The sequence below is a fragment of the Crassostrea angulata genome, chromosome 4, assembly GCF_025612915.1.
Source record: "Crassostrea angulata isolate pt1a10 chromosome 4, ASM2561291v2, whole genome shotgun sequence".
NCBI lineage: Eukaryota > Metazoa > Mollusca > Bivalvia > Ostreida > Ostreidae > Magallana > Magallana angulata.
In genome coordinates this window covers 27,627,348-27,646,431 of record NC_069114.1, presented here as the reverse complement: position 1 = coordinate 27,646,431, position 19,084 = coordinate 27,627,348, and the positions used below count along the sequence as shown (strand labels likewise).

General features: G+C 32.7%; 2 protein-coding genes and 1 long non-coding RNA gene across 3 annotated transcripts; 2 read left to right on the top strand and 1 right to left on the bottom strand.

Annotated features, from left to right (window-relative positions):
* Positions 1-1,969: 1,969 nt before the first annotated feature.
* LOC128180037 (tumor necrosis factor ligand superfamily member 10-like) lies at positions 1,970-5,561 on the top strand. Its single transcript, XM_052847826.1, has 4 exons — positions 1,970-2,404; positions 2,582-2,618; positions 4,455-4,559; positions 4,667-5,561. Exons 1-4 carry the CDS (start codon positions 2,036-2,038, stop codon positions 5,089-5,091), a joined length of 936 nt encoding a protein of 311 aa, XP_052703786.1. The 5' UTR covers positions 1,970-2,035; the 3' UTR covers positions 5,092-5,561.
* A 3,878-nt stretch (positions 5,562-9,439) lies between these two features.
* LOC128180036 (uncharacterized) lies at positions 9,440-13,021 on the top strand. The gene is made up of 2 exons (XM_052847825.1): positions 9,440-11,591; positions 11,833-13,021. The coding sequence occupies exons 1-2, from the start codon at positions 11,359-11,361 to the stop codon at positions 13,019-13,021; spliced, it is 1,422 nt and encodes a 473-aa protein (XP_052703785.1). The 5' UTR covers positions 9,440-11,358.
* LOC128180038 (uncharacterized) lies at positions 12,914-17,930 on the bottom strand. The gene is made up of 3 exons (XR_008243174.1): positions 17,438-17,930; positions 14,313-14,424; positions 12,914-13,051 (listed from the first exon to the last, which is right to left on the bottom strand). It is a non-coding gene; the product is annotated as an uncharacterized LOC128180038 (long non-coding RNA).
* Positions 17,931-19,084: the final 1,154 nt, after the last annotated feature.

The following is a 19,084-nucleotide window of genomic DNA, read 5'->3' as shown; positions in this document are numbered from 1 at the left end:
AAAACCCATACCATATGAAAATGAATTCAATTTAAGCTTTCAGGACTGTGACTGACGGCTTTTGACCAAAAATGAATGCCCCTTTTTTTTTTAATTTGCTACCAATAACAATAGCATTCCAAAAATAATGGTATTGAACAAATATTTGCCGAATGATTGTCTTTGGAATTTATCTCCTGTACCTATAGTTTACCACAAATATGCCTACAGCATTTGGATCATTTGATAATATACTGTGATTAATGATAGCATGACGACCACATGCACTTAAAGTATGCATGGATCCCCTACCCTCATATTTGGAATTTTAAAAAATCTTATCTTTCAATAGATTTTTTTTTCGTGGAAATGCTGTTTCACTTTTACATTGTAGCTAATTTATATAGCGCTATTCGGTTTCTGAAATCAATAAATTAAATTGGCCTCTTACATTAATATTGTCGTACATCGTGCATATTCATGAATAATGGTATCCATATCTATATGTGTCAGAAATATATCATAACATGTATGGTTTATTAAATCAATGAAATGGCCAGTGTTTGCCTATATATTCTGTTTCTACGTCATATTGTACTGTTTTAGCCCAATCATTTTGGCCCAGTTTATCGATATGTCAATCATCTTGTCTTCTCAGTCGTTCTGGCTATATAGTGATATTACTTACATAAGATATTTTTTGTGCATTGATTATTTGTCCGCAAAAATCCGATCGTGTTCAAATATATAGCCATCGCTAAGCTCTCTCTTGAGAATAGTTCAATATTTAACTATTGAAAACGAGGAATAATCAAGACGTTGTCAAACATCAATTAAGATTGAGATTGATAAGAGACATTTGATATTTGAACACAATAAATTTATTAGGGTTGGGTACTGGTACATGTATGTATATTGCTTTGCTTTATATTTGGTATTGCATTATTTGATTTCGTATTGCATTATATACTGCGTTATTCATTGTTAAATGTATTGCAACATATACTGTAATGATTAATATGAAAATTGGCATTATTTAGTCGTCCTGTAATTTATTTTATTTTTATTCATGGGGGGGGGGGGGGGTAATTCTTTTGTATCCCTGATATAAATACATTTAAATTGAATCGCTGTTTGAATACTTGATTAATAATGATCGGGTAAATTGATACACTTGTAGGAAGTTTAAGACAAGCCACGTTGGTCTGTTCTTTATATGTACGCAGTGCTATATAGAATTTGTATCTGTGTGTGGTTTTGTATATCTATTGATTTTCAATAGTAGTTTTTTATATGAGTGCAGGTGTAACTTCGTTTGTTTTTTTTTTCTATTTAAAATTTAAAAGAAAAGCTAGGACATACAGTGAAGGGACACCGATTGAGTAGCTTGAAATAATGACATATATAACATTTCATTTTGTGTGTGTTAAATTAAAATGCGCACTCTAAATGTATATCACTATAAAAAATCTTGTTGGTCACAAAGTTAATGTGGCGCTTGCTTGTATCAAACACCTTTTTTGATTGATAAAGGTATACAAATTCTAAATTAGATTCTCTCTGAAACATTTCTAAATAATGAGTGTTCAAAGGAGCCCTGTCAGAACTTTTTATTTGTCTAATCTTAAATCTAATCTTAAATTGTAACTGAACACGATCTTCAATACAGGTAGGGCCTACATTTTTAGAAGGGCAAAAGAGACCGAGAAGGCTTATTCAAAGGTGAAATGTTCCAGTGGAAATTGTTGAGGTTTTATGATTCAACGTCACACCTACATGTAAATGCTTGGGTAATTAAACGATTATACAGTGTATTTTTATATTTACTTACAGGAAAGTAGGAATAAAGACTGTTTTACGATAGTATAACTATTAGTTTCAGTCTTTTTCAAACGTATAAATAAATTGGGATATTCCCGACAGCCTTTATAATCATTATTTTTGTAAAATTGGGAAATCCCTTCGACTGTGCGCGATGACCTAGATTTCATGAGAGCGGTAACTACCTGGTCGATTGTTTACATTTGCAGGGAACGCTTAACCGCCGCGATCCAAAATGGATTCTAGCAAAGAGAGCTCAAAATTTCTCGATTTTAAGGAGTCAGAAAACATAGACGGATCAACCAAAGAGCTAACACCGGCACAAAACAGAATAAGATGGAGGAATTTAGCGGTGGTGATGATAATTCTCAACGTTTTATTGTTGATTATTGTGTTAACTGTGGTGATTGTGTGGCAAAATGATAGAAAGGAAAAACAAGTTGTCCCTCACCCGGAGACCATGTGTCTCCCTTGCAAGGACCTTTCTCTCCATAAAGATGATGACATATGGAATTTCGTAGAATTTACTGTAACGACCGATGACAAAGGCCAGGACATCTGTTGTGCAGATACACAAGAGGAACTGCAAAATCTTGTGAAACTGGTAAATATAAGGGCCACGCACTTCCGTGCATTTTTATTTTTGTAGCACACTATTCTCAATGCATACTATTTTAAAACAAAAGAATTGTAAATTTGGATACATGCCTTGCTCTTCTTCATAAAAAAAACTATCATATTTTTTTTGGAACAATTACTCAATATTTTTATTTTTTTTTAGTTTGTTACTAGGAAATATAGAGAAGACCGAGCCCGAAGTAAGTATGACAAATTATCACAAACCGACACGATGAGATAAACTTTATCTTATCATGTTGTAAGCAGTTGAGCCTATTTTAACAATTGTCGGATAATATGTTTTACGGTGCTACCGTTCTGGCGAGCGCAGCAAGAAGTACACATACTGTACCTTGCATCATTGTCAACTTATAGTTTTATTTAGATATCAACGAACGTCAAAGAATTTTTGAGAGAATATTGCTCTACAATAAGTATGCCAAAGGTACTAATTTTAATGGTTATGATACATACAGCGCAACCCCCTACCCAGAGAGAGAGAGAGAGAGAGAGAGAGAGAGAGAGAGAGAGAGCCCGGTACCTGTTTGTATGTGTGTAATTTCCCACTTTTATATTTAATGGTCTGACTATATTCAATATCTACATAATTTTTTTTACCTGTTTATTTTTTCATTTTATTCCTTTTTATTTAGTTCAAAATGTCCTAGTGTTTATTTCCTCTCTACTCATATACTTACCTGCCTACTGTACATACATGCACAAGTACATATGTACTTTAAAAATGGATCGATATGACAGTAAAGTGTCGCTCTTGCTAGTATATATATATATATATATATATATATATATATATATATATATATATATATATATATATATATATGAAAAAAAATCACAACACCGAAATAAACTCAACTTGTTTCATTTTAAATCATCAGGAGTTTGAAAACATGTTGCTAAGTTACACAAATACACATACATACGAATACATATTTCTTATTGTGACGTCATAAAACGCTAGTATTATGTTACGTTATGTAGCCGAATTGATTATGACGTCATAATATAAAGATATACATTAAGTACGGGAAAATAAAATTCTCCATACAAATAATAGAAATATATACAATAATTACGGGGAACAGTTTTTATCTGATACATTATATAATTATTAGGCATTTAAAACAGGTCTATATTTGTTGATAAACAGTTTTTCTTTTGCCTCACGTTCTTTTTCTGTGGTATCCCTCAGAAACTTGTAAAAAGGAAAAACGGTAAAATTAGGACTTTTATTCCTTGCACAGTTCCTTTATATGTACGTCCGTCAGTGAACATATAAGGAACTGTGCAAGGAATAAAAGTCCTAATTTTACCGTTTTTCCTTTTGTTGTGATTTTTTTTCATATAATACTACGTGTGTGGATTTATACTATTTATTTTTGAATATATATATATATATATATATATATATATATATATATATATATTAAATCTCTATATTAAAAAAAGATTAAAAACAAATCATATGTCAATGAGGCAGGTATCGCAGACAATACTGAAATAGCCAGTACACTCATTACAGATGTTTGATCCACCTCAAAATTTATCGCGGGAAATATAGCGCGAGTGCACTGTGACGTCATCCATGACTTTGTTCATCTTTGTTTACGTTTCTCGACTCAATACGAAGGTATGGAAGCATGTAACAAATCTTTTGAGTCTCGCCAAAGCATATGCGGTACTCAAAACGTGTCTTCAAACTTTAAGTCACCGTAAATTACGAGTTAAAAGTCGGCCATTTTTGGCATAGCACCACGGGTGCCATTAGAGAGCATTATGGGACGTAGACAAAAAATTTTGTTTGATGAACTGTAGGTTTAGCTCGTTCTTTTTCCCGCGCACACTGGTTCTTAGAGCTCGCTTCGCTGGCCGGCGCACAGCGCCGGCCAGCTGCGCTCGCTATGATTATTATTTTAATAATCGTGTTGGACCTCTAACGTCATAAATTATGATAGTTTTAGCAACAAATGATATAGGGCCTAATATTTAAATTAACCATACATGATTTTTTTCAGGTCCTGACTATCAGATAAATTGTGCGCAGAATTCACAGTATGCAGATAAGAAAAAACATTATGCTGCACGAGTCGTTAATGTGCAAAGGGAAGAAACTTTGAAAAGTAGGTTCCTGAACTTAATAAATCTCATATAAATAAAAATTATGTATAATATCATATTATATTATACATGCATGGAAATTCTAAAAAAAAATTCTCAACTTTTTCAGATAAGGGAAACATTGTATGGGATTACAACGATGCACATTCTTTCATCAACAACGGTCTAACTTACCATCCAAATAATGGCACATTTAATGTCTCCCAAAAAGGGTTTTACTACATATACAGTCAAGTTACATTCCAAATGAATAAAACAATGGACCTCGAGGATGCCAGATCCATGTACATGTCGCTGTCCCATTTTATCTACCACCAACGTGCAACAATGAAAAAATACCCCCCAGAAAAATTACTGGAAAGTTCCCAGTCTAAATGTGAGCTCCAATCTGACCTTAAGACCAGTAATAGCACCAGTTACATAGGGGCTGTGTTTTATTTGGAACAGGGGACAGAAATTATGGTGCGAGTGACTGACCCAGAGCGATTAACAGATAACTGTTACAGTAATTATTTTGGACTGCACATGATTTAACATTCTAGAGTCATGGGAAATGATGTTTAATTTTGATGACAACAAGCATCAATGATTAATGTAATTGTTGATGTATGAAATAGTTCCTGATGATGATAAGTTCTTTTATATTCTAGAAGAAATACACGAGAACATGTCATCATTTTGCACTTATATTTTTCATCACTAACATTTTATTAAAACTGTGGTGTGAATCAGGCAGCCTTTTCATTAGCATTATCCACTTTTTCATTTCTTTTTGTGCCAAACACTGTTATAGTGCAAATTACACTTCAACACTTAAATGCTTTGCTTTGAAGATTTTTTGGGGGGGAAAAGGTAAAAAAAAAAAAACTTTAATGCGAACGCAATTTCTCTTCACTCACCCAGCTACCATTACATGTCTTTGTTGGTTATTTTAATGATTTTACATGCATTGATTGCAGTGAGTGCATCATCAAAGTAAATAAATAATTCAATATTTTTCTGAACATTTCTGTATTTTTATCTTTCGGGGTAACTGCCTATTGATCTTTGTTGATTTAAAAGACTGCTAACAACCTGTGAACAGGAAAAACCAGTAAAAAGACCCACTAGACCTTGAATCACCATTAGTCTCCACTTTACACCTGACACATAACTTAAAGAGAACTGAAAAGGTAAACTGTTCCTAACATCAGATATCTGCAATACTGGTTTCATTGACCATGACTCAAAAAGTATTATTCTTGGTAATATTATATCATTCTTTTCGACATAATCATATTTTTGTCCTTCAAACAAGCTAGTTGCTTAACACAAAATCATTCACCTGAAAACTTAAGGGTATTTTTTTCCAATTATGTATAGAATTAATTTTTGTAATTTTATAGAACTTTGTGACAGACAGTCAAAAAGTGGTCTCATGTTTAATATTAAACGTATTCGGTCTACCCCACTTCAAGTCTTGCTCTGAATTCTTTTTAAGCGGCATGACTCGACTAATTAATACAATGACATTTAGTTGTAAACAATATTATTTACATAAAAGAAAGTTTTTTGGCAGAAAACATGGAAAGAACTTTAATGCATCTGTCATTGCATCACGTGTAGTATGTCATTAGGCGGCTTTTATCACGCTTATGTAGAATTAAAGAGTAATCCCTATTTCGTCGATGCATTAGTTACCCTTGAACAAAAACATCATGAATTTTCCATTGCGTGAATTCACAAGTCATTTTGTTTTTATTGAACTAAGTTTGACCAGAATTATCCTATATTTTTTTCTGATCGAGCAAGTTTTGACCCACTTAAAAATTAACCTTATAAATTCAATGTGTTGGAAAAATTTTGATAAAATATTTTCATAGATATTTATGAAGTAGATTTACAAATTTTCGTTAAGTTGAACTGCCTTTAAAAGACTTTAAATATTTTTGTGCTTGAATGTCTTGGCATTGATTTGACAGTTTAGACAGCGAACAGTACGACTTAATTCATTTTTAGGACATCGAAGATATATTTATAAATGCTTTTCGATTTGCTGTTTAATATTTCACTTGAATCCCTCTCTTGCAGAGATATGTTCCTTTTATCTTAACGGGGTCTCCAGACTTGAACCATAGCCAGAATATCAAAACTGAACTTGATGTCAATTTATCAATAATTAAACCGGTTTGAGAATTTAAATGCTTTCTAAAATTAAAAACAAATGTGAGTATACATGAGTATTAGCCATTCTTTAAGTGCTTTTCATTATTTTAATTCGACCATCTTATTCTCAGATATAAAGATGCTTGAATTAAAAGACCTTGGATTTTTTATTATTGAAAATTTGTTACGACATAGTTGTGAAATACTGTTCTACCCAAGACACGGAAACCAATTGAATCGAGAAACAATCCATATATATTATCCATGTATATTTAATCTCAACAAAGCAAAATGGTATTCAAACATTTCCAAATATCGATTCGTGGGTTGTTTTATCTCTTGTTTGGACAGAACATGGTCTGAATTCTTGGAATTGTTGTTATACATAAATAATAGATTGTTTTAAAATTTTCTTTATTCACACATTACATGCCATGTGGGGATATCCGTGCCTAAATTGCTTTTTAGAAACATAATTGGTTAACCGATGTTCGAAAATAACTTACAGTATTATGATAATAGTTTTTTTAACAAAATAGGTGCCTTGGTGTCCACACGAGTAACATTTTATAAAAAGCTACATTCCATTGGTGTCATTTCAGTATTATTTTCAAAACAAACATGTATTTCAAAAGTAAATAAAATTTAACTGCCAGAGGTATACATTCATTGAGTTCAAATGCATGAATAGTTCTCTAGATGGTGGTATTTTTAATTACTGTCCTAATAGTTCAAACCCTGCACTGTTTTATTTATACTCCGGCGATTTATTACCTTCGATCTAAGATTATTCCCTAATACATACGATTACATTAATTTCTTATTCATGCTATTGCATATAAATATAACCTTTAATTGATGTTCCCCATGCGATAATCTGTTTGTATCTAAGTACAGATTAGAGTCTGTTTTTATTTGTAATACTAAATAGGCCAATGTTGTCAGTCTGTATTATGATCAGAAACCAATCTAGGTCATTCTCTACATGAGATCGTACTTTGTATTTGTTTTGAACATATAAAACTTGGCATGGGGTATGATAGCGATTTGTCCCGGGTTTTTGCTTCCACCACTTTTTGCCAAATATTTCGATAATCATAATTATCTCTTTACCCAAAAGTGTTTCATTCACTAGAAGGAAAAATGCCTAGATTATCTGCCATAAAATTGCTTCTCAATGTCCACCTGGTTTATGATACGAGCGAAAATTGAAACCTTACGGGAATTTAACATTGCAGAAAATGGCTGCCACTTCGGAAGGGGCCTGTAATTATTTGAGGATATTCGTGAAGAATCGTAACGTTACGTCGATGACGTATGCTGACGTCGAGCACGTTGCCGTTGTTCGCGCAGGCTTTCGGGATGTTTCGGTATTTGTCCAAGTTTAAAACATACAGCTTCCGAGGATAACCAAACATATCCTATAGTCTGCTATTCGACTATAAACTATAGACCATATAATTCTAAAACATATATATCTATTGTATACATATATCATCACACAAAATAAGATGCCGAGTTCCAAGAAGGGGAAGTCAGCGAAGTCAGTGAAGTCTATGGAGGTATACAATAATTCATTGTGTCAGTCATATCATTTCAGATTCTTTACGATGACTGCAATATATTTGACTTCACTTTTTCTTTGTATGGGCCTAACGTTAAAATCCTATGCCTCATACATATGCAATCCTGTATAACTCTATCTATATAAGTTTAAATGATAACTCTACTGTACCTGATATTGAAAATGTAAACTTCCTGTAATTTCCAAATGGTGCACAATACATTTTCACAAAATTACGACCACAAGGATCCATGATCAACACACATATCATAGTCAGTTTGAAATAATGTCCCGAATTTATGAATGCTAAGAATCCAATTTTTAATCCAAATCAAACTTTTCCACTGCTGTCTGCTTCGTATGATGTCACTATAAAATATTTGACCTTGCCCTTAAAATACAAATGGGTGCCAAGTCATTTTGCACCCCGTTCAATTACACCCATATGTTTATTATAAATTTAGGCTAGCCTGATTTGGTCTTGGGCCAGTTTTACACTACATGATAAAGTGAAGTCAAAAATTTAAAGTCTATAATAATATATCATGAGCCATTCACAACTTGCAACATGAATATAGGTGTCCAAATTAAAATGGGAAGATATATTTCCAAGAACATTTTTTCTATTTTTAAGGAGGAGGGGCAAAAGGGGTGTGAAAAAAATGTAAATTGTGAATGGACGTTTATGTGCAATATAGTTTAAATATGAGCCTTTTACAATTTTCATATCCCAGAAAGTTGTGAATGGACAAATTTATGGGTGTGAATATCATATGCAAGTATTGCACTATACTGTAGGCCATTTTAAGGGGGGTGTGCAGTAATCTTGTTCATTTGAGGAGGATAAGAAATATGAAGTCCTACATGTCATTTTGTTTGAAAAGTATGCATACAAGAACAGGACAATGTCTTTTAAATCACTTAGAACGGCTGTCAAACTGCGCAGTTACAGACTTATTTTGAAGATTTAAAAATCTGGAAAAATATGAAGGGGGTACATTGGTATCCCCTACACAGTTTGAAAGCTGTTTTAAGTGATTATATAAGGCATCATCCTGTTCTCGTACGCATACTTTTCAAACAAAATGACATGTTGAACTTCATATTTAATGCTTTTGTATCTTTTGGCAATAGTTTTGGTCAGTTTTGGGTAGAAACAAGCCAGTTCTAAAAATGTTAACATTCTTATCTTCAAAGGAATAAGATGGCCCCACATTCCCCTTAATACAGAAATACAGTCAAACCTTGTTATCTCGAACTAGATGGGACTGGTTAAAAACCTCGAGATATCCGAGTATTCGAGATATCAAGGTAAATCACTTAAAATTTAATTGGTTGGGACTTACAAATCACTTCGACATATCCATTGTATTCAAGATATCGGTGTTCGAGATACCGAAGTTCCAACTGTATATATACAGTATACACATACAAGTCATGCACTTAGAAGTTGGGTTTGCATTATAACTAAGATTAATAAAGTACAGGTAAATAAGAGTTTTACAATTTATTTCCCAAATAATATGTAGGTAACAGCTATACCTTTGTAGCCATTTAAAGCAATTCTGCAAAATAATGTATTGCTGTTATCCTTTTCATTGCGAAAACATTGAAAAAAGCACCCCAAATCAGTATTCAACATTGAAATATGACTCTCGGGTCAATTTTAAACCCAGGTCAATATTCTTTGTTCCATCCTATTCTGGCAAAATAAGATTTTAAAAAAATTACTCTCTATTTCTCTGTAAAAGTTTAACCAAGGAATCATGAAATTTGCAATTAAGAAAAATTAATATTGATGTGAGATCTTGACAATCTTTCAACTGAAAATGATTAGTGGAAAAGTTGGGCTAAAATTAGTGCTCCTGGTAGAGTCTAAAGTTAACCCTATACCTAGGTACATACATTATACCAGTATACTAAATGTTATCGGTAATTATGAAAGCTTGTATCAGCTTGCATAGTATATTACACATGTGCAATATCAATTTTCTTCCTCAGGCAACAGATATTTTAAAGATGATTTACATCCAATTTCAAAAAGAAAAAGAAGAAGGCCATGTGAGAAACATTGACGACCCCATGAAGAGATTATCTTCAGCAACAGGTAACAGAAAAAAATTTGCATAAAATGGCTACATTTATAACTATGGAAAAATAGTGTGTTGAAAATCAGAATTTCATTATTTTTTAATCATGGTACAAAATGTATCAAGTGATATATTTCGATACTGGTATTTCTGTCATAATGTAATGTTAATTTTGAATTTACTGGGTGGGTGTAAACACAAAATTTACAACATGACAACTGTTGAAATTACTGTGTTTTACCTTAAGTGATTGTAAAATCAGCATTTACATATTGGTTGACAATACTCACCAGAACAATACTGTTACCAGTATGTGGCCTAAAGTATATTGCTGCATGTTGTAATATATAGCTTATTACAAAGCTCACCGAGACGAGGCATCAGCTTTATGAGACCACCTTTATCATATTATATGAAAATCATAGTTAATAATCTTGGATATCAGAAACTGTAATATGGTTTGATACAATATTGAATATCGTATGATACATTATCATGGGATACAATAATATATTATGTAATACAATATCATATTATACAATAATATCTTATATGATACAATATACAAGTAATACATTATAATATTATATAATACAATATAAAAACATATCATATCCAAGTCTTTCAAGTCCCTAAGCAGCATCCGTGCAAGTTTGGTGAAGATAGTAATAACTTAGATACAGGACCTAGTGCACCAAAAACTTGAATCAGGTCTGGACGCTGACGCCAACGCCGGGGTATAGCATAAGCTCCCCCAGACTTTGTCTCTGTGAGCTAAATACACTTGCCCATGATATTATTTGAAAACTGTTTCTATAGATGATTTTTGAAGGATAGTGCACAATAATAGACAAAAATCAACATAAAAAAATATCATGTGAGGCTGAGTGACTCAGGTACATGTAGCTTAATAAATACAAATGGGTAGTAGAATATTTTTTAACATCATTAGGGATAAGTGTGAAAACACTGAAAAAGAAGGTTGTTGTCGACCCTGTGGAGATGGTGGTGGAGGATCTTCAGGCAGCTCCTCCTGTACCTGTTCCTAAGAAGAAACGTGGTCCCTGTAGAAAGCTTGATGACTTCGATGCAGATTTGGTGAAGAGGACCATTCATGATATGCAGTTGAAGGGCCAGTACGTTTCACTTCGTCGACTGTCAGATGTACTAGTAGAAAAGGGAGTCAGGATCACCAAGTCTCCATTGGGGAGACTTGTGAAGGATCTTGGGTTCAGGTAAGCACATAGAGATGAATCTCATTTTCCTACTGCAATACTGCCAAGTCACCTTCAATCTGTCTAATAAATGTGTAAATCATTTGAGCATATGCCATATTCATGAAAAAATGTTTCCCAATTCAATCAATCAATTAACATAATATAAAAACAGATCATACCATCAATAATTCGCTTACATGTGATAATGAAAAGTGGTACTAGTATGTGTATTAAAAATATCATGTCTATTTTTTTCCAGATTCTACAAAACTCGTTCCAACCAACGCTACATTGGAGACAGGAACGATATCGTAAGTATGCGACATACTTACCTGAGGTCCATTAGGAAGTTTAGAGAGGAGGGTCGTCCTATTGTGTATTTGGATGAGACTTGGTTGAACACCAATCATGTAGCGAGGGGAGATTGGGTGGACTGTCCTAGGACATCTACCTCTGCCTTTGAGTCGCATCGTGGAGGTCATGGGCGTTTTGTCCCATCTGGGAAAGGCTCTCGTCTGATAATTGTGGATGCAGGTTCTTCGGCTGTGGGTATGATCCCGGGATCTGCTCTCATTTTTGAGTCGAAAACAGGCAACCAGGATTATCATGACGAGATGAACTCAGAAAACTTTACGAAGTGGTTCACTGAGCAGTTGCTCCCTAACCTACCGACCAATTCAGTCGTAGTGATGGATAATGCTTCCTATCACAGTCATCTGGATCCTGAGTCTAAGTGTCCGACTTCGTCGGCATCGAAGGCCGAGATCCAGTCTTGGCTTGATAGAAAGGGTATTCATTACACTCCGGGAATGATCAAGGCTGAATTGATCACATTGGTGAAGCAACATAAACCTCGTCCTAAATATGTAATAGACGATTTGGCTTCGAAAGCAGGTCACACAGTTTTGCGTCTACCTCCCTATCACTGTGAGCTTAATCCTATTGAGTTGGTCTGGGCTGAATTAAAAAGTTTCGTCGCCAGGAGCAATGTCACATTCAAGAAAGAGAAAGTGAAGGAACTCTTTAATCAGGCTAGATCAACTTATGGGGTTGAGAAGTGGCGTAAGGTGGAGAGTCACGTGATAAGAGAGGTCGAAGAAAAACTGTGGAAACTCGACGGAGTCCAGGATGAGGAGGTTGCTCCTGTGGTCATAGACTTGACGGACTCGGAACACAGTGACAGTGACATGGACACAGATTCTGGTGATGACGAAAATGACTCTGACTCTGACGAATCCATGGGCTTCGTTGAGGAGTCTGACGACGAAGTCACTTGTTGCATATGTGGTGATTACAATGCTCCTGGAAAGTCTCGAAAGATTGTATGGGTTGAGTGTGAAGTGTGTAAGAGGTGGAGTCACCGCATATGTACCAAGCCCTCTCTAAAGTCAGGTAAGTGTGTCCAATGTTGGAACGCTTTGTATGGTCTGAATCCAGCTCCTTCATGAGTCTTCCCATGGTGTCTGGAGAACTGCTCCCTTTTAAAGGTAAAAGAAAGAAAATTAATCACTGATTTACACATAACTTCATAAATTATTATCAATTTTCTAAAATGGCAATACAGTATTCTATACATGTAGTCCGATATAAATTTTGGGGAAAACACGTTTGAAAATGTATATTCATTAATATTTTACTTAATGCATCATACTTTTTATCATTCTGACAACAACACAACATTAAAGATAAGACACAACACATCTTCAATCATTTTGCAAAAAGTTTAACACTTTCTCACCCTTGCAATGTGAAGATATTCACTTCACAATTCCAAAATCATTTTTCTTGCATGACATTTTCTATTTCAATATATTGTTTGAATGGAAAATATTTTCTATAACCTAATCTATAATTGTCCATTTGCATTTTGCATACTATTATAAGTATTATTTATTAACAAGTTGGTAATTAAAAACTTGTTTGAATATTTTGTATCAGTGATTAGTTTCATTTCTTTATACTTGGGACTGCTTTATATAACTAAGCATCTTGTTTTTAATTCCCTGTGGGTTTATTACTTGTTGTAAACTTGACAGATACAATGAATTGCTCTTATAACGAAGCAAAAATGTCCGTCCCTGGCACTTAGTTATAAGAATGTTTTACAGTAATTAGTTATACAATTGACAGGTATATTTTACCTCTCTTTCAAACTATATTTTAATGAATAAAATGATGCACGAAATTTGTTCACAAAACAAACGAACAGGTACCGCGTTATATCGCTGTATAACAAATTTGCCCCCAATGTCGAGGCGGCTATGATTTTATTACGACTTGGATATCACTATATATAAAGGTTATAATGTTTTGGCAAACCAGATATAAACGGTTACCTGTGTACATTTTATTCACTTATAGTCTACTTCTAGAATCAATGCATAACACGTGGGTTGAATAAACCCAATTATTCTGGAGACAAAACCAAACGAATAAAAGATGATTGATGCATTCAAGGCCTATTAATAAACTTACATTTTCCAGGGGGTATGGAATCCCCCTTCCCAATCAGTCTGTTGCATGATGACTACAAATGTATGACTAATTCAATGTGCTAAGAATGCACGCTTGTTTAGGGTGACTGAACCTAGTACAAATCCCAAATAAATTTTAAAATGATTTCTACTTGTAAATATGATATTTTCCATTCATTGTTAATTCCTTTTCATTGATTTTCAATGATTCTATATATTAAGATGGTAAGTTATAAAAAGCAGTCCCAATACTGAACTAGTATACCTGACTTTTGAGAAGTGAAACTTGAACTATTCTTCTTCTGCATGTTATGAATGGCTTTGTCAGCAGATTTTCATCTATAGTATCAATCTTTCTACTGTGATCATCTTTCTCTCTGGAATAGGGAATTCAATTGTTACTAATGTTCATGTTTTAAATTAATTTGAAATTTAAAGAAAAAAATGTTTATTCACAAGCAGTGTTCAAATATAGTTTTCAATCCATTTTCTCACAATGTGTACATAATAATTTGTTGTTAAATATGAATAATAATGCAGGTGACTTGTATAATACTTTTGAATTCATTAATTTCAAATGAATCACATTTGATAACTGTGATATTGCCTATCTGTGATTTGTTGCATATTTTACAAATGCAAATATTACATTTATAATACTTTTGAATTCATTAATTTAAATTGAATCACATTTGATAACTGTGATATTGCCCATCTGTGATTTGTTGCATATTTTACAAATGTAAATATTACATGTATAATACTTTTGAATTCATTAATTTAAATTGAATCACATTTGATAACTGTGATATTGCCTATCTGTGATTTGTTGCATATTTTACAAATGCAAATATTACATGTATAATACTTTTGAATTCATTAATTTAAATTGAATCACATTTGATAACTGTGATATTGCCCATCTGTGATTTGTTGCATATTTTACAAATGTAAATATTACATGTATAATACTTTTGAATTCATTAATTTCAATTAAATAACATGTGATAACTGTGGTATTGCCTATCTGTGATTTGTTGCATATTTTACAAATGCAAGTAACATGTAAAATTCTTTTGAATTCATTAAATTAAATTTAATCACATGTACTGACTGTGATAGTGCATATTTTGGATTTGTTGTATATCATTCTTAAATATTATATTTCATTTTTGAATGGAGATTGCCTACAATTGATTGCATATAATTCTTATTATGATCATGAGAAATACAATTGTGGGATCTATTATTTCAAATTAGTGTATTATACACTAAGACTTTAAAAAACTGCTAATTTGAGAAACAGTTTATCAGTGCCTGTGTATATGTGTTCATTTTGGAGAAATCATGTATCACTAGTAAAATGTTTGTTATTGATTTTTTTCCTGGAAAATGAGCTGTAATTTGATATCATGAAACTGTGATTATATCAACATCTGCAATTAAAAATAACAAACATCTCATAATTATCAAAAAACTATTAAAAATGATATATAATAATGATTATCTGTCATGTTATGAGATCCATGAATGAACTTTTGTGCAAAATAAACATTATAAAATTATAATTACATTTTTTTTTATTTAAAAATACCATCATGATGCTAAAATCAGATCAATATGGATATAAAAGGGGCTGTAAATTGCAAGCTGAGTAAGAATACATGAAGAACCCATATACAGTTCTATCCATATACTATTACAGTTCTATTTATCTATATTCTCGAACACTGATATCTCAAACACAATGAATAAGTGATTTATAAGTCCCAATTACTTATCTTTTAAGTATTTTACCCTCAATATCTTGAATACTTAAATAACTAAAAGTTTTCAAACAGTCCCATCTATTGTTCGAGATAACGAAGATTGACTGTACTTTACTTTGAGAAGTGAAGAGAATTTAACCTACTTATGACTTCTACACAATATTTTTATTGATGAATGAATATTGGAACTCTCAAAAAAAGCCGATATAGTGATTATTCTATTAGCATACCAGGTAGTTTATATTTGATAAACTATACTAAATTCAGTGAGAGCATAGAGTGGTTTCATGGAGCTTTATTATGATATACATTTCTGATTATATGGACTTTAAAATTGAGCATATTTGGTTTTCTGAAAATATTTTACTCGTATGATGTCACAGTAAATTTAACCTCCTGAATGGACTTTAAAATTGAGCATATTTGTTTTTCTGAAAATATTTTACTTGTATTATGTCACAATATATTTAAACTCCTGAATGGACTTTAAAATTGAGCTGTTTGGTTTTCTGGAAATATTTTACTCGTATGATGTCACAGTAAACTTAATCTCCTAAATGGACGGTTTTGAAATAATCATTTCATGCATGTAAATTATATAAAATAAATTAATACACTTGGCCATGCAATCAAAAGCCAAGTTCAAGGAAAAAGTCACTCAAATTAACAGGCATTTTTTTTATAATGAAAGATATAATAAATAAACTGTACAAATGTAAAATAAGCGAAAAAATTGCATTCAGTTTGGGGATAAAAAATCAATATCTAAAATAATTTATCCAGTAAGTAACAACAAAAGCCCCTGCGAGATTCGAACTCGTGATGTACGGATCATTAGTCCGACATGTTATCCACTCGGCTATGAAGTATGTTACATGTTACTGTTCATAAAATCCACTTAATAAAACGAAATGTCGTTTCGATCAGCGGTCAGCCATTTTGTGATGATGTGTTAATTATTCCACATTAATTTGATTATAATTATCATGGACATAATCGAACACTGCTAATATCATATCGTGAATTATTGTCTGAGACTTGGTTATTCACGGGACATATAATGCACATAAGTGTATGTCTGGTTAACCTTTTTGAAATAAATGAAAACAATAACGTTATACACTTAAGTAATAATACATCTATTTTATCAAAATTATGTAAATTTGTACCAATTGATTAACGAATAATTCAAAAACATTTCTAAGCAGGCATTAGAGATGAGTACATCTCAAAACTGGAATGATTATAGATATTCCTTTTTAATAATATTTTTGGGTTAATCTCAATGTTCTCCACCACTTCCATGGCCCCACCAGAGACATAAATATGTCTCTGGTCCCACCAACCACCCATTAAATAACTACAGCAAACACAATTCATTTTTCATAACTAGGTGTCACATTAAATATGAGGGTGTTACCAGAAACGTTTTTATTTGGCTGTCACAGATCAAATTGTCGTATGTTGATGTTTATATATTCTGCGGTTTCACAATGAGTCCTACTTTCGCTTTACAGATTCAAAAAGATACTCATAAAGATCTATTAAGTACTGATATTATGAACTGCTATTATATATGTTAAATGTCCCAAATACTATAGAATAATTACAGTTTACATACCTTTATTCCAGATGCGCTGATATTTCGACGAGAGTATACTTGTAAACTTTAGACACGTCAGTTCGAGGCAAGCCCTGTGCATCGTTGGTTGTACCGCGTCACACTCGGCTTGAATTTTATATTTTCCTGACTTTAAATTGTCTTATGATAGTTTACAACATTACCAAACAGCTGAGTTATCAATAACATATGCAAAGTTGAAATTGAATATTTTATTTTATTTTTGCGCTTTATTTCGATGTGCAACAAAAAATAATAACCACTCCCTTGTACGCTTGACTGCAATGGCCGAAATTAACATTGAAAAATCCCGTAGACTTCAGAAATCGTCTCATAACATAACAGCAGAAAATATTTAAGCGGTCCGGTAACGGTAATTTTGTCTGGAAATTTTATAACCTTAGAAATATCCACATTTTAATGAAATATTATCTTATTTTCACTGATAATATTGTCAAAATATCGTGGAAGCGAAAACCCGGGACAGACTATAGTTATATTGAAACACGTATCAAGTTCAGGGTCTAAGGTGAAGAAACCATCAGACAACAACAGCATACATGTACCTAAGCGGATATTCGTTGTTGGCTATAATTTTTCCTTTTGGCGTGTTTGTTTAGGTTTTTTGAGGCAGTTTTATAGCGGGTATAGAAAATACGAAAAAAGAAGGGTAGCTTTATCATCTTATTGATATAAGATCCATTTGCTTTTTCAAATAAGATTTAAAGCATTGTACAAGCTTCAATTGCAATAATAAAATCATTTTTGTCGGTGCTTCCTTCTATAAATCATGTGCAATATATATTTTACGAATACGACAGTTTAAGTACTTATTCTTATCTTTTTTGACAGGTGACCAATTTATTCCTCAGATATTTCTCCTGGCTTGCCTAATGCCAAATGCCCAATATTCGTCATTATTTTAAGGGAAATTTTACTTACTACCAGTATATCAGACCGTCAAAGCGTTAATGTTGAGTTTTGCATCTCACTCTCCTGTTTATGCAAGATCAATTCATTTAAATTCGAAAAGTGATTATACACAAACGCTGCAATGGATTCTGTAGTTTTTTGGTATATGCTTTTTTATGATTTATGATAATTTAAAAGAACCTTGTCCAGATCAAAAAGCTACTAGTATTTTTTTTTCCTGAGCCTTTTATGAAGTTAACGTACCTGAAATGCGTGTGTGTGTCTGCGACTGATGCCAAGACGCAATGATCCCATTGTCTTTCTTTCGAAAATTGTTACACTTGTCTCTTTAGACATGATTTCACATTTCTGAATATCACGTAGCTATTGTGATGTCACAGAAACCACTGATGATCTCATAAAATGGGAAATTGTTCAATTGCGAAGTTTTATAGCCAGTTCAAAAATAACTCAGGAAAAAGCAACGGTCTTGATAATTAGTTATCAATATCAGAAGATCTATTACAGTTCGTACGTGGCTGTATGTTCGTTTACTATTTGCAGGTAACAAAAGTCTCTCAGGCAACCTAATTATATTTCTGCATGTAGCTGAGAATAGCCATCGTCGTCCAGTGTTACTATTTTTTTTCAGCAATCTGATAGTTGACTCCGTCTCCGAAGCAACATTTAATTAATTTTGATGTGTGTTTAGTGACGGAACCTGATATATTGTAA

What these genes read in the sequence shown, in the direction of transcription:
- LOC128180037 (XM_052847826.1), top strand. Translation starts at nt 2,036, where the DNA reads ATGGATTCTAGCAAAGAGAGCTCAAAATTTCTCGATTTTAAGGAGTCA. An exon ending in TGCAAAATCTTGTGAAACTG is followed by an intron (nt 2,405 to 2,581) that starts GTAAATATAAGG and finishes ATTTTTTTTTAG; the next exon opens with TTTGTTACTAGGAAATATAG. An exon ending in AAGGGAAGAAACTTTGAAAA is followed by an intron (nt 4,560 to 4,666) that starts GTAGGTTCCTGA and finishes CAACTTTTTCAG; the next exon opens with ATAAGGGAAACATTGTATGG.
- LOC128180036 (XM_052847825.1), top strand. Translation starts at nt 11,359, where the DNA reads ATGGTGGTGGAGGATCTTCAGGCAGCTCCTCCTGTACCTGTTCCTAAG. An exon ending in GTGAAGGATCTTGGGTTCAG is followed by an intron (nt 11,592 to 11,832) that starts GTAAGCACATAG and finishes ATTTTTTTCCAG; the next exon opens with ATTCTACAAAACTCGTTCCA.